Raw genomic sequence first — 25,285 nt, forward strand, 5'->3', positions numbered from 1 at the left:
ACGTAACATCACAGACCTTACAGGTAGGAATGCCAGCCATTTACCCACAGGAATATTTAGATCTACCCTTGGTGCACACTGCTGCTCCAACAGTATTACTTTTGTATTTGCTTTCATCTGAAATGGTGCACTGAGAATTTCTTACTGCGGTTTCTCTAGTCTCTTTTCTGAATTAACACAGCTTTTTTCTTTTGTAAAGGCACCATCAATTTTCTGTTCCAAATGTCTGAATGAGTAAAAGCACTCCAAATCTCTTAACTAACAAAACAAACAAACAAATAAAAAAAATGCACCTACTGGAATATTTACTGATTTGGAAAACAATGGTTCAGTACTGTTCTCCTCCAGTTTCTTTTGGCAATTACTGCTTTCATCTTCAAGTAATTTAAGAAAACGCTGCCACTATAATCAGAAAAGTGACTGTAAAGGCAGTACACTTCACTTGAAAGATCTGCCTTTGCTACGTCTGGAGAAACCTCTACTTACTTTTCAGGGTCGAACAAGAAGGGCAGAGGTAAAAAGAGCAGTTTTCACTGCTTACTATCAGTCTTACTAGGCCCACAGAGCCACCTCACCCAGCACCTCTGATATCATTTCCCGGTGCAGGTATAAACAATGCGCCTGGCAACTCAAGCTGAAAGAAGGTGAACTCATCCAACTGAGCACCCTTCCTGACATCACCCCGAATGATGTTATGCCAATGCTATCATCTTCTCATCTTCCAGACAACAGCGCTTCATACAATATCCCTGCATGTCTTCATTTCCACTAGTCGCTCTGCAGGTCCCCCTCTCTTTTTTCTTCACTTTCTTTCACATTACTCTCCTTGTCCATTAGTTTTTCCTCTCTTATTGTCATTCACCCACATGTTGCAGGCTTCACTGCAACCTTATTCAACTCCAGTTTCTAAGAAATAAGAAACTCTTTCATCTTCTGCATTCTCTTGCACCCTTTTTTCATGTTTTTGTGTGGATGAAGACATGACATGGCTTCCCAAATATTTACTTTGGGAATATTTACTTACTTATTTGACAGAACTTGGCATACCCATATCATAAAAAATTGCAAAGAGTTAATCTTTCTTTTTCCCTTCTTCCTCAGATTTCATTTTTTAACCTAAGAACGGGCAAGCTGGATGAACGCTAATGGAAATCTTTCCCTTCTCTGCCTATTTCCTCCAGAAGGAACAGTCTGAAGTAGTACAAGGAAGGGAGATTTCCAAAGAAAAATTTGCTTTCTTGATTTTAGTTGGCTTGTAAGTGAAGTGTGGCTCAAAGCCAGTGTACGAACATGGAGCCAGCTCTGGAGCTGGTAATGAGACAAGACTGAACTTCTCTGCTGCTTATCCAAATACCACTACTTTGAAGTACAGCTTCTCTCATTCATGTTACGCTAACTTCAGAGGAGCTTTACCCATGTGTAGATTAGTCAAGCTATCATTACACTGAGAACAAGCCCCAAGGCTCATATTAAAAATAGAAAATGCCCATGTAGTATTTTATATGTAAGAACACACATGTATACATGTATATACACACACATGTATACACCTACACGCAAACACACGCACACACAGACACACATGTTTAATCTTCAGCTTTCTCTCATGAATTCTTAGCTTTTCTCACACAACACAACAAGAAATATAGTGTGGTTTTCTCCTTGTGATAATGAAACAGGAACAGGGAAACAATTCTGCCACTGAGTGGTACCACTATTTATCACCCCCTCACAGAAGGATGCATTGTTGACTGACAGATCACTGTCTTTCACACAGGTTTCACCCTGCCTTGGATGGTCCAAAAATAATGACACCCACAGATATAAGCAAATGTTTTGCCTGGCATTAGGAAAGAGAGGGAAACTGCAGCTACTGTAAATCTGAATCAACTTTTTAAAAAGCTTGATTTTTTTCTACATATAATGTGACAAAATATTATTAAAAAATGGACACAACAACAGTCTATGTCACAGGCACTGAGCAACTTCATCCTGAGCCTTATGTTCTAACAGGGAAGGTGGATTCCAGTGGTGCCTCTGAGTGCAGAAAAATAAAGACAGTATGTTGAGTTCCAGCACCAGCAGACTTCAACAGTTTTAACTAGTTAGGAAGACAATCATAGTGGCTACGCTGCAGAAATGTTCTTGGCTCCCAGCTGTGCAGAAGGAAAATGTTCCGTGCCATTAAACTGCTGTAATTTGTCGCAGAAATACACATGCTACATACGATAAAAGACAAACAGCAAGACTATTTAGGACAGCAGCAGGACAACAGCACAGGACATTTTGATCTTATGGTGTGAGACACTGTCTTTAACCTTGTGAAGCTGATGTCCCTGCTGAAGAAGAGTTAACATTTATATTCACATTATTACACTGCACACAAGAAAAAAATATACGGTGATACTCCGTATGGTATACATCTTACTGGGTTTTTGATTAAGCATTCCCTAATGCACTACTTGCATTAACATGTTAGAGAGCCTTAAATTGGCATTCTTGGTGTGTGTTTCTGACCTGTTCAGTACAGAAACCAACGCACTTGATAACAGCCTATTGCTTTATTCCTCATAGAGGTGTAGAGTACCTTTTGATGGTCATGGTAAGACTTTGCTGATTTTATCGTTCAAATGTAATATAAGCACTGAGTATTGTCATTTACTAAAACTCATCTTGCCTGAGAGAAAACACTCTCTGAAATGCATTTCACTAATTGTCATTATTCTTAAAAATCTGAGTTCTACAAAAAGAACATTTCTGCCAAAATCAACATAGTGCAATTCTGTGTAAACAGTCAGTAACTTCCAAAACCCCTAAATAACAGAGGATTTTTTTCTGCATTTGTTTTTAGGTTTTGTACAGGGTGAGTATAAAATCTGTCTTGTCTCCTTACCTTTTTTACAGAAAACTCATTTCTGACAAATACATTTTCCAAACAATACTACAGCACCATCAATGATGAAAGATAAACAGGTTAAGCCCGAGCAGCAGTTCTAATCAAGCTCCCCTCATGCAGTCAGTAATGGGAGAAACCTCCAGTAATGCCTCCAACTGCTGTAGAAGTTATTCTGTCCCAGTCCTTATAGATCTTCCACCCTCTTCCTGTGCTATGTCTTCAAGAGCTGAGTTACAAGTATAGCTTTAACCATGCTAAGACTTAAAATGGAAAAAAAAAAAAAAAGTTGTTTAAACCTACTGAAAAATATTTCCAGTTTGCACTAACATGTACTGTAAAGGGCTTCTCACATTACTTAAAAGCTTACCAGTGACGTCTGGATTTACAAATCTTTAACCAGCCTTTTTTATGTCTTCTGATTTAATTGTACTTTTATGAATAGAACATCTGTTTACGTTCTGCTGCATATTGACTAGTGCCAAAACATAGAATTGCTTCCTGGTATCATTAAACATCTAGGTTTTTTACTGATATAACCTTGAGTTTGAGGAACTTACTTATGTAACATGAGAATGAATCCAATCATTGCAGCAAACAATTTGTATTACCGTAATTTTATTTCTGGATCTTTAAAAAGAGGCATTATACAGCAGCAGATAGACTTACTAGCAGTGACACAGGTTCAACATCAGGAGCTACTGTGAGAAGAAAGACTGGAAGCTGCAGCCTGGTCTACAAAATACTAGCAGGGAGCTGTTGCTTGACTTTAAGTTATGCAATGTAATGTGCTGGGTGCTGCTAGAGGCTTGTTTTACTTCTGAATCTGCTATGATTAAAGATTAAATCATTTCATTGTATAGCTTCTTTTGTTTGAGTCTTTGAAAACTGACTTTGTAAGGATCTGCTCTCACTGCTCCCTGCTATATCTAACTTCTATAGGAAGGTCTTTAATTTCAGCAGGAATCCTAGTGGCATACAGCTACTATTCACAGCCAGAACTGGTAGTGAAAAATTAGTCTCACACTGTTGATAGTAAGTTAGCACACAGTCAGCAGACTTGCAGTTTGTTTTCTTATTGCACGCGTTTTGAAGCCCGTATCTTACAAAAAGTACCAGAAACAGGTTCCCACTGAACGATAATTTCTTAAAAGCAGTTAAGGGTGGATAACATGAGCCAAGGAGTGACACAGAAGATTTCAGGGATGATGTCATTTGAAACAGTTGAACTAAGGTCTGTCCAGAGAATGAGGCTATTTTGGTTATTGCATGGTTGTCTCCAGGCTTGTGGCATGCTCACAGTTTGTTTTGGTTTTTTTCCTGAAAGTTGCAATGTTGTGACTGGGACAGCAAACAAACACGTTGCAAAAAGATGCCCTGACCTCATTCAGTGTTTTAGCACAACAAGGAACCAAGAAGCTGCCTGCGCCATTTTCAGAAACAGATGAGATTTTCAATACTCTAAAGTTAATAACCAGAACTATAATATCCTTCAATGCTACAGTAATTTGAAGAAGTAAACACCTGGTTTAATGGACTCTGGAATCCATGTACTGGAATCCAAGAAGTGAGTTGCCCCAAACCCTAGCAAGAAACAGAAAAGGTAACTAGCACAAATGCATACTGCATTGAGGGTCTCAGGTTATACACAAACTACAGCCAAGATTTAAAAAGAGGCTGGGGAGCTGCTTTTTAACAGCTATAGGATTACCAGGTACCAAAAAAAAAATTTTTTTGGTGCCAAAGCAGGTTTCTGGAATTCTAACTGGTAACATAAAGCATTTTTTATTAAATTCTTGCTCCGTGCATGCTTTGAAGTAAAAACCATTGCACTCACCATGGAACACAACGGCATCAGAAGTTAACATGGCCTCAGAAGTGATCACAGCATCATTTATTTACACAGCAGGTTCATAAAAAAAGGATAGCCGACGCAAACAAAAATTCAGGAGTAATTCTAAGCACTAGACAGTAGTAACTATGCACACCAGATTTCAAAGCAGCCTGCACAGCCAAAAACTCTTCCTCTTGGAGAAAGGGGCTGTACAATCTGTGCAGGTTTCTGATTGTCAAGATAGCACAGCTGCGCACTGGCCCCAGAATGCCCCACCTGGCTCAGGGCTGAGAGGCTGAGGAGGAAGAGTATCACCTCTCAATCACTGGCATTACTAATTCATAGAGCATTTGGGAAAGGAAGAACAGAGAAAATCAAGCCCTGACCAAACCCAACCCAACCCTGTTTTATTTGAAGATCGCTATCTGAGATGGCACAGCTGCAGGTCTACGGGAAACAGCAAGCACTTCAGAATATCCACTCCCATGCTGAAAAATCGAGGTGAATATATGCTTGTTTAAACACAATTCTGTCTGAATCCCCAAACTGCTACTATGGCATCATTGCTTCCACAAGAAAAGCTGCTTTCAATGATGAGGCCAGGGAATATCTCTTCTATTCCTATTAATTAGGGGGCTAATTCCCCCTCCACAAGAGAGTAACTTGCAATACAGTAAAATAATGAAACCAGCTGTGTTCTGAGTCGTTCAAGACTCAAAGACATTTGCTTATTCCATTTCCAAAAGAGGTTGAAACCACGTTACTCTTCAGAGGTTATTTCTGAAACTATACATTCTCAAACTTAAAACTGAAATACGTCTATCTAAAACAGTCATATATAGGCAAATTTATTACACATTTCTGAGGGCTTGATCCAAAAAGAATGTTCTCCCTATGGCTGCTAGCCCATATGAAAGCGCAAAAAAGCCTTTGGGGCTCTACAGCTGCAAGAGAGATTTGCATATTGAGAGATAGGTGAGGCTGGTTGCAAGCTTTTTGGCAACACCTTCTTTAATTAGGAAAAAAACAATTAATAGATGGTGATTTCACTCAGGTCTTCTTTGGAAATGGTTCCCAGAATAAAATTTCTGATGAAAATAGAAGGGGAAAACCAATTCCAGAGCAGTGAGGCTGGGGATTCACATACCTATGCCTCATTCAGATTAAGGATCTTATCACTAGATGAATTCCCTGACAACATGTCGTGGGTTACTGTGGAGAAAAGAAGGGAAACAGTGGGGAGCAATGAATGGTGGAGAGGCAGATTCTCAATCTCTCTGTCTAAAAGCGTGTCACCCCATATAAATAATGTAATATTCGTCAGTGCACAGGCTCAAACCTGAGTCATCTGCGTTCCTCATACCTCAACCTGACTGACGTTATACAGTCTGCAAAATTTATATGAAAATATTCTCTGGACCGGCTAAAATGGAGTAAGCTTTATCAGGAAAAAAAAAAAAAAACTAGCAGGTCCCACTTGCTAGGAAACATAGCTCTAATAACCTCTGAACTCAACTGCTTGGATAAAAGCAAAAATCTGAACAGACTTGTCTTCCTTCACCAATGAGTTTCATAACTGTCTGTGCCAGGATGGTTAGGTTTCCTTTGCACCTTCTGAAAAGTTATCTTTTGTATTCCCCAATGCTGGACAAGAAGAGCTCTGAAATCTTGAAGGGACCTGTACAAGAAGAGACTATTCTCCTCCCAATTCCATCCAGAAGTCAAAAGATGAAGCACCATTAGCAACTGCTATCCACTCCCTCAGGTTTCCAGTTCTCTTGATTCCTCAAATTGTATTCAACTCTCTATCCTATCTTATTGTCATATCAAGGTAACATTTTACTCTATTAGTATCACTGTGTCTTAGTTTTATTTTAACAGCTTAAAAAGGCTGTGTTCAAAGATTTGGACAACATGGCAACAGCTGGACACAGCAGTGTTAACACGCTCGTGTATCAATAAATCAAGTCTGCTAAGCAGCAACCTCACACCAATGGCAAGTAGCAAGTAACCTTATTAATGTCAAACAGTTGTGGTCAGCATGGAGTAAGTAAGGGAAAGAAAAATAAAGCAGGACAAAACCCAGAAAATCCTCTACTAGAAGAACTGGCTAGTAAGGATTGTATCACTGGAGACCAAATTGTTATGGCTGGTGTCAATATCATTAGCTTACTAGTAGTTCTAGATGTTTTTGTCTTTATGTCTGTTAGGCATAATTTTCTTATGCCTAACAGATGAACTTACTGAAAGATCACTCCCTCTGTCCTCAGTTCAGATCCTCTCACACCTTTGCAGGTATTGCGAGACACACATGTTAAGGAAGGCTCATTTTTTAGGTTTTCTTAAACTATATAAAAGACCTGTGGGCTTTTTATGGAGCAAATAATACAGCATTACACTGAAACTGCCACACTAGGTCTCCTTCGACAGCCTGCCTTCAGCAGTAACCCTGAGCAGATGCCCAGTAGAATAGTAAGAAATAGGGCAGGGTTGTTTGGTTTTTTTGACTGATGGTGTCCAAGGCTCCAAGTATTTTCAGTTTTAAAATTTACTAATCCAGGTGTACCTCTATCTGTTTAGTCACCCTCAATGGATCTATGGACACATCCATTCTCTCTTTGAAACCAGGCAAATTTTTAATAATTAGCACTGTGCTAGCATAACACAAACTCCTAGATTCCACGAATTTAATGACTGATGCAGACAACGGCAGTGTTCGAACTCTTCTCTCTCGGTTCAACTCATCTATCTGTCTGGAACCTACTTAATCCCTGCAGAGAAGTGACCTTTACAACCCAGCCCTCAGAAAAGCAAGTTTCATTCTTTAGAAATATAGCAGATGAAAGTTATTGAAAAATAAAACTTAGAGGAGGATATCCCTGGATCTTGCTACAAAAGCTACATACCACGTTTACCACAAGCTACACCATTTAATACTGTAATATGCTATCAAAGTATTCAGTGTATTTTTAGGAACATATTGTAAAGAATTCCAGCAAGTGCTCTTAATGTTCTTTTGTTTGGCAAATGACATTGCCCTCCCTCCATGGTTAAGACAGCAAATTACCAGACACCCTAAAGAATGCAACAGTCTAGCCAAACCTAGAAAAACCCACTTTTAACACCAGCAGCCTCGCCAACTACCACTCAGTTTCCAGCCTCCTCTTCCTTGGCAATGTCTTTGTGAAGGTAGTGGCATCCAACAGCTAACAGCACCTATCCCTTGCCAGCGCCCTGGCTCCTTGACATACAGGCATCAGACCAAAACATGGTAGAAGAACAAACCCTCCTGGCACTGCCAGTCCACATGCTTCTGGCCTGGGACTGAAAACAAACCTCAGAGTGGATATCCTCTGAGGCTCTGACAGAGTGACTGCCTGGTTCTAATAAAAAGACTCATGGGAAGCATAATAAGAAAGAGCAGGACAGCAGTCCTTTTCCCAGACAAACTGAATGGAGTGCAACTCCCTCTCATTCTTCTGCACAGCCCCTGAAGTCCTGCATTCTGCAGTCTCACAAACCTCAACACTTTCTCCCTGCCAGTTTAACCCCAAGACAGTATCACACAGGGAAGCTGAATGATGCTTGAAGTTCATGTATCCTCAAATAGACATATGGTATCCAATTATGCCTCTGTCTCTGCTTAAATGAAGGGTTTCAAGGGAAGGAAGACACAGCTTCCATTTTCTGTCCCCACTTGGCAGCAGATAAAGGAATAATACTGCCAGCAATGAATCCAGAGTATGAGAAAGTGTTAAGCTCAAATTTCAAGCAGAAAGTTTCATGATGAAACCAGCAACAGATTTCTCTGCTCTTTGTCTCCCTCCACCTTCTGGGACACTGGAGTTGGTCAAACATGGGGGCATCTGGTCTTGCCCCACAAGGCTGCCAAAAGAAAGTCCATATAGTTCATCTGCTGCCCTCTCCAGGGCTCTGCTGCTGGCCTTGCTGAAGTAGCCTGGGGTCAAGACTGAGGGTCAGTGAGACTGGACTCTGTAGGGGATGTGATCCTCACTAGTGAAATATGTACTTCTACCTTCCTACTCCAAAGGCTGAATGGTACTTTAAAAGCTGAATTTTAAAACATGTTGAAGGTGAATTTCCAGACCCTGCCTCAGACCCTAAGCCTTGGCTGTATCCAAATCCAGAGGCTACAAAGGATCCTTCAAAATGACGAGGGGTAATGAATGCTTTTGGCTTTTCTTGCACTCACAAACAGAGATACTCTAAAACAAAAATAAATGCTCCACAGATAAACGCTCCAAGTTTTACAAAACTGTGGTTACCTGTGAGGGAATTTTTCAGGCTTGTTTTAGGTGTAAATTTGCTGTTTTGGGTTTTTAAACCACTATCCTACATAATTCATGTCATGTATTTAATAGAGGAATAAAAGCCTACTCATAACATCCCACACAGTTTGGAGAGAAACAGCATCGAAGCCTCCAGCCAAAAGTGATTTCAAGCCTGAATCACGCCTTGCAAAAAAAAAAAAAATCACATTTAAAAAATCACTTGAAAAAGATCTTACAACATTATTTGACTTGTTCCCTTGTTTCCCTTCTCAACTTTGCCCTCATATCTCTAAAACGTATCTGCAATCTTACAGTCTATGTTTCTGGGGATTATATTACTGGAATATGGCCTTTTGTTTAACGATCTATGACGGTTCTCCCTCTTTTGGGTATTCACATGCAACACACACCTGACATACTCCACCACAGGTAGAGAATAATTGGACCATATGCATAGTACAAAACCATAAAGCCACAAGGTAGGCTGTTTTCCCTAATGTTTGAACAGATCCAGAAAATATTCATGTATATGTAACAGCCCAGCATCACACAATTACTTCTTGGTTAGAGTGTCGTTCATTTTGCATTTAGAAAGAGAGCAAACTGACTTAGTTGCAGCTTATTTCAGATAGATAGGCACTTCTTCTGAGAGCCAATATGAGAAGATACAGCATGACGGTGGTGGCAGGAGTCACTCCTTGCTCATTAAAAAGTGACAGTATGGCTGTCACACTTATTTGTCTTACCCCAATAAAATTCACAAAACAAAAAAGATTTACAAGATTTACTAGCACAGCCCAACTGATTAGAAGGATTAACTCCATGAAAATACAAAGATCCTTTGGTCTAAACAGTGACGAATGGCAAAGTCTGGGTTTGATTTTCTCTTTAATTTTTATTTTTAGAGAATCCTTGAAAGGACTATTTACATTGATATCTCTCTCAAAATAATTCTAAATATCACTAGCATCAGCCATTAGCAACGTGTTCAAAAACTGCTCTGAGCTGATATAAAAATATAAAATATTAACATATATGCATATTATAACGCACATATAAAATAAAATTAAAGAAGCTCATAGCTCAGGTCACAGAGTTTGGAGGTAGGTCAATTATGTTTTGTCTGAGATAAAAGAATAATTGTAGCATCTGAAGACTTTTATGAAAGTAAAGTTACTTGGGATCTTGTCTCCTTACTCCTCTGCCCAGCCCCATTTACAAAATTCTAAAAAGCATGAACTGAAAGAAAAATTCCTTAGATTAAATGACTGTTGAAACTAAAATTGAGGCATTGCCAGTTTAAAAGAACTAAAATAATCACAGCCTGTCCTGATTATATGTACTTACCAGTGCAAAATAGGTTGCTGACCAATTATGCTCTCTTTAACTATTAACAGTAGTATCTTTGTTCTCAAACAATGTTAGATGCACATGTTCTGGAACTTATATTTACCTGGTGGATTCTTGGCAGGATCATTGTGGCTTGGACTTCCTGGTTGTCCAGAATCTATAAAGAAATGAAAGAAATGTTTTACTAATTTGTTTTGAAAGTATCTCACAACCTTTTAATACCCTCCTTCAGTATTAAACTAATACTTAACTTTGTTCTTTAAAGGTCATTTCCCTGACTTTCTACATGAAGGCATTACTGAACAAACACACTTTTGTTTGTTTGTTCTTAACCCATTTTATGCAGAAGCAGAAACATTGTGAAAGATGCAATGATCCTAATAAGAGGAAATCATAGATCACTGAATAAGGACAAGAGAGTCATTCAGGTAAATAGTCAAGTTGTAAACACATCTACAAGGGTACCTTTTCATTCCTTTTTCCCTCCAACCCCCAAATATAATATTGCATAATCAGCAAAGCAGAGTAGTTTCTTCTCAGGCAATGACGAGAAAGACGTACTGGATCAGGCAACTAAAGGCGTTTGCACAGATGAGTCCTGTTTCTTTACCCTTTCCTTAAAGCACAAAGACCTAAGCTGCTTTCACAGACTCACGACTGCCCTGAAGATACGACCGTCCATTTTAATACAATATAGGCTTTGTGTTCCTAGTCTGTGAGAATTGCTGTTGTGAAATGAAGATTATGCAACATAAAAACTAAAAAAACACAAATCCTGTAGACTTCAAAGAGTGTTCTCTTCATGATACATGCACCAAATGAATCAACAGGAGAATCATAGAATCATAGGGTTGGAAGGGACCTCTGGAGATCATCTAGTCCAACCCCCAATGCAATTTGATGAGAATGCAATTTGATGTTAAAACGCAGTTGCTTTTAAAACTATCTACTTTTTGCTATATTCCCAAACCAATAATATAATAAAACCCTGCTCCACAGCAAGAAATTGTTATTAATATAGTAAGACACAAAAGGCACTCTTTTATGCAAAGAGAGTAAGAAATTACATGAAGCTCAACCATTCTGTATATAGGTATCTAAAATGGAGCAGAACAGTTTTACAATCTGAATAAAAAAGATCCATTTTTTAAAGTGTATCAGTGCTTGTTAGTAGCATAGGATCACCAAAGATTGCAGTACAGAAATTGCTAGTGCCAAATGGACCCCAGAGGGAAGTCAAGAGTTCTGAATGCATTGCTGCTTACAGCGTCCAAATTAAAGAAAAAAAAGACAGAAAAGGATAAAAGTACATATAAACAAATACTTGTCCTTTAATCCCCATGACTGCTTCTTAAAGCCTAGCTAGAGCTCAAAGCTCTAGTGCTCAACCTAGAATGAAAGATTCCCTCCACCTGCTACAAGAAATTCATTGAAATCTGTTACCACGCGTTATGTAGCTTAGCAAACATGGCTTCACACACTTGTCGCTCAATCAGTTTAAGTTAACACAAGCTTGATTCTACAGAAGATATTATCTGAGATGGAAATCCATTTCACAGTTCAAGTTCTACTGAATTCATCTGAATGACAGGTGTCACATAAGACGAGCATCTGGGGATCTAAGAGAGTACTGGAAGACCAAGGCATATATGAAACCCGGTTCCAATGGTATTAAAAACAGAACTAAATTTTCCAATACTGAAAGAAATCACTCCTGCACACAATAAAAAACACATCGGATAGAGAATTTCACATAAAATTTCTGCTATCTTTTTCAGCCCTGGGTAGGAAGAATGAGGTACAGGCCTCCCAGTCAGAGTCTACATATGCAAGTTTGGGCACTTGGATACTTTTAAGAGTCCCGTTGTATAGCACAATTAAGATTGCCATTCAGTATGCCTGTTTCTTTTCATGATAAGATACAGCACATCCCTTCAAAAAATCAAATCAAATTAATTTGAAAACTCAATCAGCTACAAGAAATGCAAAAAATAAAATGTTTTTCAAATGGACCCTTACATGGACAAACGTCCTTTTCCCCCTGTTGCAATGGGAGGGCTCACCCTGTAGAGGGTGAACTTTAATATTCTTCCAAAAGGCATTCTTTGCTTCTGCACATCATACATATTATTATTTAAACTACGATTATCAGAGAGGATTAATTTTACATAGCAGTGGTCCAACTGTAAAACTACTGCAGATGTGTGGCTAAATGAAATGTCAATTTGGTAGCAGATGCACCCAATAAAGTTTGGACAACGTAGCTTGGAGAACACAGAGATTTGAAACTGGATTAATGAGGCCTACCAGAAAATAGCCTTTGAAGTTTTCTCCTGTTAAAATTCACTATAAAGATGCACAAAGTGAAGAATATTTTCTAGCTTTTGCACAGGAACTTGCCTTTATTCTCTCATTGTCGACATGGCCACTTTCTGGAACCAGGGTTTAAAGATTGATGGCAGTTTAAACAAGTCTTTTTCGTATTATAATAAGATAAACTTAGCAAAGAATTTTCCAGGTATAGGTAAAAGCAGTTGACTAGTTATTGTAATTTTCCAGTCAGACTTAGTTTTGTTTTATGTTAACTACTTATCAGCCATGATTTTTACAGACTGATTCTTGGCATTTTGAGCAGTAGATGCTGCTAACATACTGGCCAACAGTGTCTCAATGATCTTGAGAAAGCAAAGAATAACTGTAAGCTGAATATGAGAAGCAACTTCTCTAACCCTTCACTTCAAGCAGTTGAGAAAGCAAAGAATTGTATTCCGTATGAGAGTATCAATCCATGTAACTCTGCATTCAAAGCACACAGAAGCATCTCATTCTCGGGATGAAAGACACAGACCTGAGATGACCTGTGACAATCCAATTCTCTTACCAGTGTCAGTAATTACAAAGCACTCTCCTGATTTGATTGGATGCAAACAGCCTTGCAAAGTACAAAAGATCCATGATCATTATAGGAATAAATTATATGAATAACTTAATTTATAAGCAGAACATTGAATGAAAAGAGACATTGGAGCAATGCTCTTCTAAAAGAGGGAGTAAGAGGCATTTTTGGAAAGCCACAGAAACTAAGGAAGCAAAAGACATGTTAAGACATTCTAAATCTTTCTTTGTCTTCATCTGCACAAGATCATTAATTAACAACATGAGCCCCAGCTTTAAAAATTGCAGGCTTTTCTTCCCATGTGTTGGAGAAAGACATAAACCAGACTCATTGTCTGCCTAGCTGGCTTTGCATTCAGTTTTCCCACCAAATAATTCTGTCCGTATTAAAAAAAAAAATAAATATATAATTCTTAAGCTAGAAGTTGTAAGCAAAGCTATACATCTAGTAGCAAATAAAACCCAATCACCTAAATATGATGAAACTGAAATTTTCAACATTGTCATTTAGGTAGCTCCCAACTGCAGGTTCCCTTAATTTATTCTTTTTCTTGGTTTTTTGTTTGTTTGTTTATTTGTCTGTATGTTTTAAAAAACACCTCCTCAAAGTTGACTGCCAATGTGCTTTTCTTGAAAAAATTCTTCCACATAGATCTCCGAAGTACTTACCCTTATTTGCTACAGAGCAAAAACTCGCCTATACATACCATGTCTACAGAATGCCTTTCATATGCACCTCAAAACTACAGCAAGCGTATCTTCTGCTCTGCTCTTCTTGGTGCTGACTGCTCCAACAGTCAACAGCTGATGCCTTGATAAGTTATTGCCCCACAGATGAGCAGTTTATACGAGAATGGTTCAAGCTAGCCTTTACTCTTATCTGGTAGATATTCCTGTAATCCTGATGTGCTTTATGTATAATTTATGATGATTCAGCATGGCTTCCACCAGGATATTCAAACCCTTTATCTCAAATTACTCTTTTTTTAGAAGACATTTTGAGAGGATGAGTCAAGAAGCTGGTATATTTTATACTGAATTGTTTCCTGTGTTTTCATTTCTAGGGGTCAATCCCAATGAGCATCTGTGAATGCAGGCAACTCTCACTGCAGCCAGGGTTAAATAAAACTGACTGCTGGGGCCTGCTGCTGGTGAGAAAAAAACATCCCTTTCCCGTGCCGTACACTAGGAGAAAGGTGCTGCCATGGCACATCTCTCTTGGCTTCATAAAGCAGAGGAGGGGGAAAAAAAGCTGATGGTTTGCCATCCAGTGAGGGACAAGATGCTCTCTCCCTCTGCACCACCTTGGTTTTGACAAGCAGCAGGAGGAAGGACACACACCCCAGCAAAACCAACAAAGTCACACTGCTGTTCACCAGCTTCCTGAAGGATTTTTAGTATTGCTCACCTCAGTAGTCTGATCTCTCATTTTTCAGCTGATAATAAAAGATACTGTCTTTGAAACTAAGTTATGCTATACCTCCTTTATGCCCCATACTGTACAAGGAATTTTGCTTTTAAGGCTCTCTGCATTAGCATAACATTGAAGGACTTGAAAACAAATAGAGGCGGAATCTGTAAAAAGAAAAAATACTTTCTTGAGCCATGTCTTAGAAATAAGCAGATTCTCCACAGGTGTCATACTAATCAAATAAACTTCCTCAGTGGTTTCAGTGAACACATTTCACTTTTCATTTGCCACAGGCTAGGAGACAGCCTTTGGGCTTAGTTAATCTCAGCTGACAGCCACTAATTTAATCATTCACCAGCATGTAAACACACCCTTGTTCTTTGATAGTCCATGATTTGGATATGGGGGAGGAAAGAAGACCAGAGAGATGTGGCACCATGTAAGTATCAGTTTGATGCTGTTCCAGCCTTCACATACCTATACAGCATTTGACATAACAACTGACAGTCACTACCATGAACAAGAATCACAACTACCTCCCAGACTGTCATCCTTCAGGGTTACATCGCCACCTGACATCACAAACTTGAAGCAAATTGTTGTACTCCTGAAAATCACAGGATTACAAGACATCCCAGTCTGGTGGGGATCTGGGGAGGTCTCCAGTCCCAGTCCCTGCCCAGGGAAGGCTCAGCTGTGGGATCAAACTTGGCTGCTCAGGGCTTTACAAAGTCAGAGCACGAAACCCCTCAAAGACGGAGACAGCCCAACCTCCCTGGGCCCCATCCCCACTGATGGGTTGTCCTCATGAGGAAAAGACTTTCTAAATCAACCCTTCATCTTTCAAAGACTTTCAGAATGTGGTCATGCTAGGAAAGCATTTATGGCAACAAAAAAGCAAGATATCTCCCTCTCCTCCAAAGAAAATAATGTGATCAGCAAAAATCCATAAAGCAAATAAATAAATAATTTCATGTGTGTGCTTTAAATTGTTACTGTTAATTATTATTTTCCTAATTTTACTACATACTTACCTTCTACTACCTACATTGTTATACCTTGACAAAGCAACTGATTGGATTGATAAACTTTCCAAATACTTTTAATGATTTAATTTAGCAAAAGCAATGTCTTTCATTGTGTACCATTTCTATATCAGATGATCCTGAATTACTGTACAACTTTATGAGAATTATTCACACCAACTCTAGTCATACAACAGTTTGTTCATCATATAAACAAGCTCCAAGTGTTTTCTTGCATTGAGTATCTGCTGAAATTATGCTTTAAACATGGAAATGGAATTGGTGCAAGTGTCATCCGTGTTTTCATAAGTATGTTAACTTGCGGGGGCACTTCTTTTTCACATTTTCATAGGCCCCTACATTTAATGGATATACTTCCCCTGAAAATTTTGGTTAACCGATTTCATATGACAAAATGCTCACCCCTACCGCTTTCTTTGATAGAGAAAAAGTCCTGTAAGGAGCAGCTGAGGGAACTGGGATTGTTTACTCTGGAGAAAAGGAGGCTGAGGGGAGACCTTCTCATTCTCTACTGCTACCTGAGAGGTGGGGGTCAGTCTCTTCTCCCAAGTAACAAGTGATAGGAGGAGAGGAAATAGCCTCAAATAGGGCCAGGGGAGGTTTAGATTGGATATTGGGAAAAATTTCTTCACTGAAAGGGTTGTCAAGCATTGGAACAGGCTGCCCCGGCAAGTGGATGAGTCATGATCCCTGGAGGTATTTAAAAGATGTGTAGATGTGGTGCTGAGGGACGTGGTTTAGTGGTGGGCTTGGCACTGTTAGGTTTATGGTTGGACTCAATGATCTTAAGGATCTTTTCCAACCTAAATCATTCTATGATTCTATGATTCTATATCCCTTTAGATATATGATATGAACCACAGTTCACACAAGGAGGAAGCAGCACCTCAAAAAAACAAGTAGGGCTTCACCATGAGAACGAAATATTTGCAGGTTGAAGCCTCATGTTTTTTCCCAACAGCATACACTCTATTAGCAATATGCATTCATGACACCCAGGCTGAAACCCTCCACAACACAGAAACAGTGACTTCTTTTAAATATGTCATTCTGCTACCCTTATTCTGTAAGGAGTTCCTCTGTGTTCACCAAGACTGATATCTAATACAATGCCATAGCACGGGCTAAGTATACAAGGTGCTAGCTCTACAAGTTTTTAACGTGCTTGGTACTGATACACCTGGTTGTAAATGAGCAGTGTAGAGAGCTGTAGTTAGGCATTTAGGTGCAAGCCATGGGGCAGTGGCACCGGCTCCCAGACAACATTGCACTGGCAAACCCCATTGACCACGCAAGGAAGGAGTGCTTGTTGCTAAGGTTCCAGAGGCTCTGTGGCATCCTGCAGTTTTCCAAAGACCTCCCATTAGCTTTGGTCCACTTGCAGACATTTAAGTAAGCGCACCGAAGAAACCTATGTGCAAAGGCTCTTAAGCTGACAAAGAAATAACAGTCATGGTTGCTATCAATATGAGGTGTATTCAAATCTCAAGAAAGCCTCAGTTCCTCAGTGCAAACTCCATTCTGGCAAGTAACCTGCACTGCTTTTTACTCCCTTCATTAGTTTGTACCCAGGGGGCACGGGAAGGACCCCCTGGGAGACCAGAGCAGTGGCAGGAGCTACTCTGAAGGCTGGACATGCTGATCCTACCAGGGCAGGCTTCATCAGCACCCAATGTGCTGCACCAGGAGCCATGAGGCACCGTAACAGTGACCTACCCTCCTCTACCTTGAAAGGGTGCTGCCGTCTAACCTTTACCTACCTGAAAAACACAGTGAGGTGCCGAGGCCTCTGCTCGTCAGAGGAGCAGAGGTCTGCTGGCCCCAGAAAGCTAAGGTATCTTAGCTGTCTTGCCCGTGGGGCTCTGACAGGCACCAATGTTTTAGCCCATGCAGGCCTGCCATTTCACAAAGGCCTTCAGGGCTCAGGCATGGAGGTGCTGCCACTGAGGGGACTGCCAGGCCAGCAGGCAGAAGCTAGGCTCTGTTTTCATTTTGGTTTGAAACCTGTTTGCGTTGGAGTGGGGACATGGCAAGAGCCCCTCAGTCACTGAGCCATCCCCTTTCACCACACTCCTCTGGGCCCTCCCACCGCAGACAAGTTCTCCTGCGGCCGGCAGGGCAGGGAGGAAGCCCCGTGCCTCTCAGCCAAGAGCCCATCCGTCCCTGTGGGACACACGGGGGTCTGCCATGAGTGGCATCGCTACGCTTGGGGCTGGTCGGGGCGATCCCGGCAGGATCCAGGCGGGAGGACAGCAAGGTCATGGCAGGCTCCCCGCTTCACCTCCCCTTTTATCAGAAGCTCGGACCTGCTGCTGCCAAGTCACCCAACCGTCCATTGTCAAGACTGTTAACTTTTCTTCAGAGTGTTTTAATTAGGTAAATAAAAAATGGTAATTAAATCAACATTACGTAATGTGTTTCTGATTTGTAATCTCATTTAAATTAATTAACTGACTCAGCCCTTGTTTAGTTTTTAAACTGCCCTAGTTAAGAAGTGGAGCTCTGGGAGTAAATCCAGTTTTCATATAGTTGAAAGAAATTCAAGGACCTAGAAGCACTTACCAGAACCAAAATAGCAATAAGCATTGTCAGCTTTTCAGCTTTATGTCCCGTGCACAGATTTATCTTTTTAATTTAAATTCCCTTATTTGTTTATGTAAAATAAATCACAACACTTATTTATTCAAAATATTTCTTATACAATTTATAAAGACCATATGTTGCCCATTTTGAAAACTGAACAACTTTCCCCAGCTGTGTTATAAGTTGTGCATGGAATATATACATATCATATATATATATATATATAAATGTATGCACATGCACACACACACACACACGCACACATTTTTAAGTTAAGAAAAGGGTTATATTTTTTCATGGCCTGAAACAAATGTTTCCCATACTTCATAATATTAGCTGAGCTCTTTTTTGACATGTACGTTAAGAAGAGATTTACATAGGTATCTTGCCACATGTGGATGCATGTGAAAGAATGAAGTTTCTTTCCAAAACTTACTGGATTCAGTAGGAAAGGATGAGATATGAACGCTTAATTTTATCCATCTGGAAGATACTGTGGATACTAGCTACAGTCAGAAACATTCAGAAGTTGATCTTGGAAACCAAGAAACCTTTTACATTAAGGTATGTATCATAAAGGGCTTTTATTACAGATTCTTCAGAAAATGAAAAGCAAAAGGTAGAACACAGTGAAAGACTTATCTGGGTGTTTAGAGAAGAAAGAAATTATATGATAGACTATATTAATGAAAAAGTTCGTATTTGCATGTAAAGAATACGCACTTGCATGCATATACCTTCAGCCAATTAACAAACTGGCCACTTCATTATGTTGTGAAAGACAAAAGTTGACCCTCAGCTTCATGCAATGTATATTACTGAGAAATTCTGCACGGATCCTGGTTTCATGGAAGTCAATTTGAATTTTACCACTGACTCACATGCAGTCAGGATTTCATTTTCTGTTGTATTTTAGGGCAGTAAAGCAAAAAGAGTTCCAGGAGATAAAATACACATTTCCACTACATCAGGAAATGTTTTTAGGCACAGAATAATGATGACATGGCTATGAAAAAAAATCAATTTTGTCCAATATGGGTCTCTGCCAGAAGTTGTTAAAATCAACGGAAAGCCGCTCCAGCTAGTTACGTATGGGCCACTTAAAAGTATAAAGGAAAGCATAGTTCAACAAATACTGTAGGATAGGACTGCATTTTTTCTTCCAAGTGCATTGCATGCTCCACTAAAATGTACAGTAATAAAAGCTGGATTCTTCAGCCTTTCAGAAAGTTACAATCATACACTGCTTCGCGAGTCTAAAACATCACCTGACAAAGAACCCACAAAGTAGTTTACAAATATTAGCAAAGGCTCACGAGGCCTCTCTACTATTCTATAGACAGAGATCTCCTAAAATGCTAAGCGTGCCACCACCCTATACACTAACTGGGGAAATAAAGAGCAATTAAACTAAAATGCTGTGATTTTACTTATCATGGAAACTCCAAGTAGAGCACTGCAGTGTTTAGTATTTCTTCAACCAAGAACAGCATGAGGTAATACCTCTGCCAGTAAGTATAACTGTGCTTAGGAGTCCAAAACAAAATTAATGTTTTCTTTGAAATAGGAGGGAAAATGCTTAATGATTTTACAACCTAAGCATAATTATAGTGTTTCTAAATAGTGCAAGGATGTCCTAATTTTGAACTATGATCCACAATGCTACCACCACTATGTTTTCATTTCAATTAATTTCAACTTTATGACTGGTGGTAGAACATGACCTTTAGCATAAAGTATATGGAATACATCAAGAAAAGACCCCAAAGAGTGACGGTTTGGTTTTGGTTGGTTGGCTGGGTTGGGTTGGGTTTTTCAGTTTTTCAACTGCTGCCTATACACTGCTGAGAATTTCTTATCTTGAGATTGCCAGGTTGATGCTATGTTCAATTTTTAAACACTGGGAAATTACTTTACGTCTGACAGAGACAGAGCATAAGGAATGCCATAGTTTTGTGTACCCTTAAGTAACATATCTTTTATCATAGATCATGTTTATGAGAGCAATGTCTCAAATGGCAGTACATACACATAATTTGTAGGTTATGTTACCATATTCTTTATAAAGTGGATTTAATTCCATCTGCTATAATTAAAAATTCATAGACAAAATATGGACCACTTTGCCTGTCCATATTCCCACAGACATACTATTAAAACAAACTAATAGTGACAAAAGAAAGATTAAATCTATCAGTGGCCACTAGGTAGGTAATGCCCAACTGGCTGAGAAAAATCACCCTACCTTTTCATACCAGTGGTTCATAAACTTGACTGGAATTGCACATGTGCTCACAGCCACCATGTTTATTTTCCAGCATATGCAAGTTGGTAATGAATCAATAATGAGAAGAAATGTTGTATAGAGTACTGAAGCAACAGTGATCAAAAAAAAATTCTGATCAATGCATTGATTTTCTGACTACTTTGACCTTTTGCAGTAGATAAAAATTAAAAGTACCTAATCATATGATGTGCCACAGGAAAACTTAAAATGTAGAACTGATTAACCCGTAGAAATATATGATTAACCCAGTTTTGTGTTTGGGCAGAGATGTTCTGCAAAAAACACAAGGAACTTTTTTAAACCATGTAACGAAAATAGAAAAAAAACCAAAACCTTTTTTAAAGGTTTAAACTTTGTTTAAAACTTTGTCTTTCAAATTTAAAAATAAAAACAGTTTTAAAGAATATTTTCCCCACAGACTCCCTACCTCTCTATTAGCAATACCACTGCCATTGCAGTCATATTGGTCAAAACCAGTAAAAGAAATATTAAATCAGACCATTACCGGACCATGTTCATTTGTCCCTTCCCAACATAATTCTGTCATTTTGTGGCTAATATCACATGGGAGCATCTGATTTGTAATTCTGTAATTTTCACTGTATAGTACACATCAGCATATCCCTCACTTTGACTAATTTCTAATGTATTACCATCATCTGCGTAGGTGAAATTCCCTGACATAGGTACAATACCAACTGCAGTTCTGCAACCAAGATTTTAAAATATGCTTGCTGGTTCAGTATACAGCAGGGGCTGCTTTTGCTCTTTGTATTTCAATTTATTTACTAAAGCTGGCACACGTTCTTGTAGTACCTAAGGGTATCATATACTTGGAAAAAGGATACTACTTTTTATCTGAAAAACCAGATGTATGGATTCAAATTCCAAGGTTTTTATTTTTATTGCTTACTACTTTTTACTTTTTTTGGTTTGCATGAGTAAAAATTGAGTGTTAATTAAGTAAAAAAAAAAAACAAAAACAAAACCCAACCAACTAACTCAGAATTCTTACTGCACCTGGTAACTTGCCAGTGCCTTGAACATTATTTAACCATCCAGAGTTTCTGAGGCTTATTTTCTTACCGCTGTTCCACCACAGCAGGACCTTGAGAAATCTATCAAGTCTGATTTGGTCTGCAGCTGTAAAAAAAGTCTTTGGAGTTAAAAAGCCCTGCACAAGTTTACTGAAAATACAACAGAAACTCAAGTTTCTGTCTGTGGCAGAGAGCAAAAGGGGTTGCACCACCCAACAGCTCCAAGACCTGAAGCCAGAGTGAGTAACTTTAGACATTCAACACATCTACTATAACTGCAGGAATTATATTCTTATTAAAGGGCCTTTTTTACTTAAAAAATAACTTTCTGCTGGCTAAAGATATACGATAACATTTAATCCAAACAGTCCTTTCCATTTTAATAAGTTTGTATATTCGTGTATCTGTGCATGTGTGTGCTGAAACTATAAATGCGTATAGCTTCAGGGTTTTCTTACTTGTAGACCAACGTTTGGAGCTTTGTAGAGGGAAAAGTCTAATTAAAGTTAAACACGTTAACTCTCTTGTGCATTACTGAAAGAACAGGAATAAGTGTGAACAATAGCACCTTCACAACAGTATTCCTTACAGAAATATTTCAGATTTTTCTAAAAACATTATAGCAAAAAATAGCAACTTAATACTTGCCCTGCCCTTCTTCCAGGAACAATAATAATCATTTTCCCCCTTGTGCACCCACACAGCAGGTTCAAGATTCAGTTCAACATCTTCTTATGTGTATTCGAGCACTTTGACAGCTCTGCACTGTATTCTTCCTGGACCTGAAGAACTTAGATGAGACACAGTGCACGGCACAAGTGTTTGGGTGTATGGAACTGTAATTACAGCAGACGTTTTTATGACCAATTTCAAGCAGATGACAATACTTTAATGGGAACCTGCAAACTTTTCAGATTCTGCCTTACCTTCCTCCCTCCTGCCTGTCCCTCTCTGCCCTCCACAAATACACAGACACCTTGTTCACTTCTGAAAAGACATTCTTACATCTCCCTTTCTAGCCCAGCCTCCTTTCGTTGTGGTTGCTGCCAACACTTCAGAGCAGCGTAAAGTCAATCTGTCTGCGCTGCTTGAGCAACTTAAAGTGAATTTGGAAAACCGTGCCATGCCAAGACTAGACTTCATTCAGATCAGCCTGCCCTTCAGTAGCTCACATTTCCACGCGGTTGCTAAAATTTGAATTGACATGCAAATGAGACCAATTGGCTAGTTAGACAATAATCTTTACCCTTATGAACAGTTACAGCAAGCAAATCTCCGAAGCCCCAAAATGCTTTTATGTTTTCAAGCAGTTTTCCAGGAGATGCTGTACGTCTGAATAACCAACAGTATCCCTTTAATGCCTACTTAAAAGTGAAACATGAACAACAATAGAGCCTTTCAGGACAGTGGTATGATATCAGTAACGGCAAGAACATGAGAAAATCCAATTCTCTCATGAAATTCACCTTGGCCTAGGGCTGTGTTTCTCCACCCAGTGGGTGTGACCGACAGGCAAGCGCTGCAGAGAGCCCGCTAGTCACACCTCACGCTTGCAGAAACCAAACCAAGAAAACCAACACCAAAAAAAAAAAAAAAAAAAAAAGGCACTGGTCCCAGGATACAGCAAAGTTAAAAAGCCTGCCGGTCAGCCTGCCCCAAGCTTTTCCCAAACCCTCTCCAACCTGAAGCTGTCCCATGGCAGTGTACGCTTTCCACAGGATGCTCTTCTGCTCACTGGCTCTAATGCACCTCCACAGGTGGGAGCAGAACAGGGTGCGTGACCCACCCGCAGCAGAGTGAGGACACGTCAGGGCTGGCAACAGAGAGCTCCAACAGCAGCAACGCAACCACAGGAAACCAAGAATATGCCAGCACGTTTTGGGGCCAATTTTTCGAAAGTAATTCTGGCATTAGCCTTCCTCCCTTCACAATTGTTCAAAATTAAGTTCATGTAACAAAGTTAAAACACACTCCATATCAAGCCAGTTTGTCTGCTGTAAGTTTAAAGCCCCGTGTCCCCTCAGGAAACACTAGCATTACTGTATGGCCCCTTTCTTCTATTTTAATCAAATGAACAATCAAATCACTTCCATATGCGTAGCTATTGATAACAGCATGATGTAAGTATTCAGGAGACAGAAACAGCACATGAAGACAGATTGCCATGACAATAAGAATAAAACTAAAGCTTTATACAAAGTTTAGTCTACAGGTTACCACAGTTTGTCAGACAGTATGTGTATGCATATAGGAGACAGCCCAGAAAACACGAATCCAGGAAGACTGTCAAGCTTGCAAGCCTACACTGTTTCCCATACACACGTTGGCTCAGTCACAGCAAGTTTGGGTAGCTTTGCACAGCTCTCACCTATACCATGTCAAACTATATGCCACAGAGTAGCATTAAGTTCATGTAGCTTATAGGCAATCACACAGGGATCTCTGAGCAAAGGCATATGTCAGCACCAAAATGATAGGTGCTTCCTAAATTTATTATCATAAGCCCATTTTAATAATCAGCAGATGAAAAAAAACGTAATCAGCATGTTGCAGCATTGAAAAAAAAAGGACTCAACTAAACATACATAATAAAAATCACATTAGGAAATAACATTTATTAAGCAATGAGGCATTAAAAAGAAGTGCAGTGATTACGGAGCAGAACAAGGCAAATTCTCTGGACCATATCCTTCCATAAGATCAGCAGGGGAGAACCACAGTAAATTGACATATCTGGACTATGTGTTAAAATATACTTATTTCTACATTTCCATACTCCATTCAAGCGTTCTCACAGACTGCTGAAATATGTTCTCTCGGCATTGATTGCAGACTCACGACCAAGACTGGAGTTTAAACTTTCTAGTTTAAACCACTAGAAAGCCAAGATAAATTCTTAGCCCAAATGACAGAGTCCTTACTGTCCTGAAATCTGTAAAAATTAAGTTTGTGCCTCTTAGGAAAGACCATTCTTCTGTCCTTCTTTACAGGTATTGCAGACTGATTTTAACAACCTGTAGAGCCTGAAGACCCTTGGATTGGATGAATACCTATGTTCAGTCCCTGTTAACAAGAAATTCAAGGTTGATGGCCTGCAAGGAACAATACTTAAAACAGAATTTTGTTCTTGTTCATACATAAGCATACCCACAGTACTTCCTTCTGCAGGGCAGATTTGTCAATTTCAAGGTCACAAGCTAAGCAGCAGCAATCAAGATCATCTTGCTGATTTCAGGCATTCCCAGGAGAAAGCTTCCTGAAACACTCTACAAAATCAAGCTCTGTGAAAACTCTGCAGTGATGTTTCACTTTCAGGTACCTGAACAAAATTACTATCCCCACCCCTGGCACTTGAAGAACATCTAAAGAATTCACCAACAAAAAACCAAAGCTGCATGACTACTCAACTCTTTCACCATCACTAATGCCCTCTGCTTATGGGGCAAATATAGTTAGTGGTGTGTAAATCACAACCAAGCGAAGCACAGCGGGAAGGAGAGAGACAGACAACGCACCTTCAGAACAGAAAAGTAATAGTAAGAATTGACATCCACATTTACAGAGGATTCTTCTGTTGTGTTACTAAGAGCAGAGGGCATAGATGTGAGTAAATTACTGCCTGGTATGCAATGAATTCAGAATACGTGGCTTTGTGTG

At 39.4% G+C, this 25,285-nt stretch overlaps 1 protein-coding gene across 11 annotated transcripts in view; it reads right to left on the reverse strand.

Moving 5' to 3' along the window:
- Positions 1–25,285, reverse strand: part of NFIB (nuclear factor I B) — a 172,131-nt gene that overhangs the window by 59,991 nt on the left and 86,855 nt on the right. For all 11 annotated transcript variants that reach the window (XM_074571121.1, XM_074571126.1, XM_074571119.1 and 8 more), the window contains exon 3: positions 10,473–10,526. In XM_074571121.1, coding sequence (XP_074427222.1) covers positions 10,473–10,526 — 54 coding nt within the window. The remainder of the gene's footprint in view (positions 1–10,472; positions 10,527–25,285) is intronic.

This window comes from Larus michahellis, chromosome Z (assembly GCF_964199755.1).
Source record: "Larus michahellis chromosome Z, bLarMic1.1, whole genome shotgun sequence".
Taxonomy (NCBI): Eukaryota; Metazoa; Chordata; class Aves; order Charadriiformes; family Laridae; genus Larus; species Larus michahellis.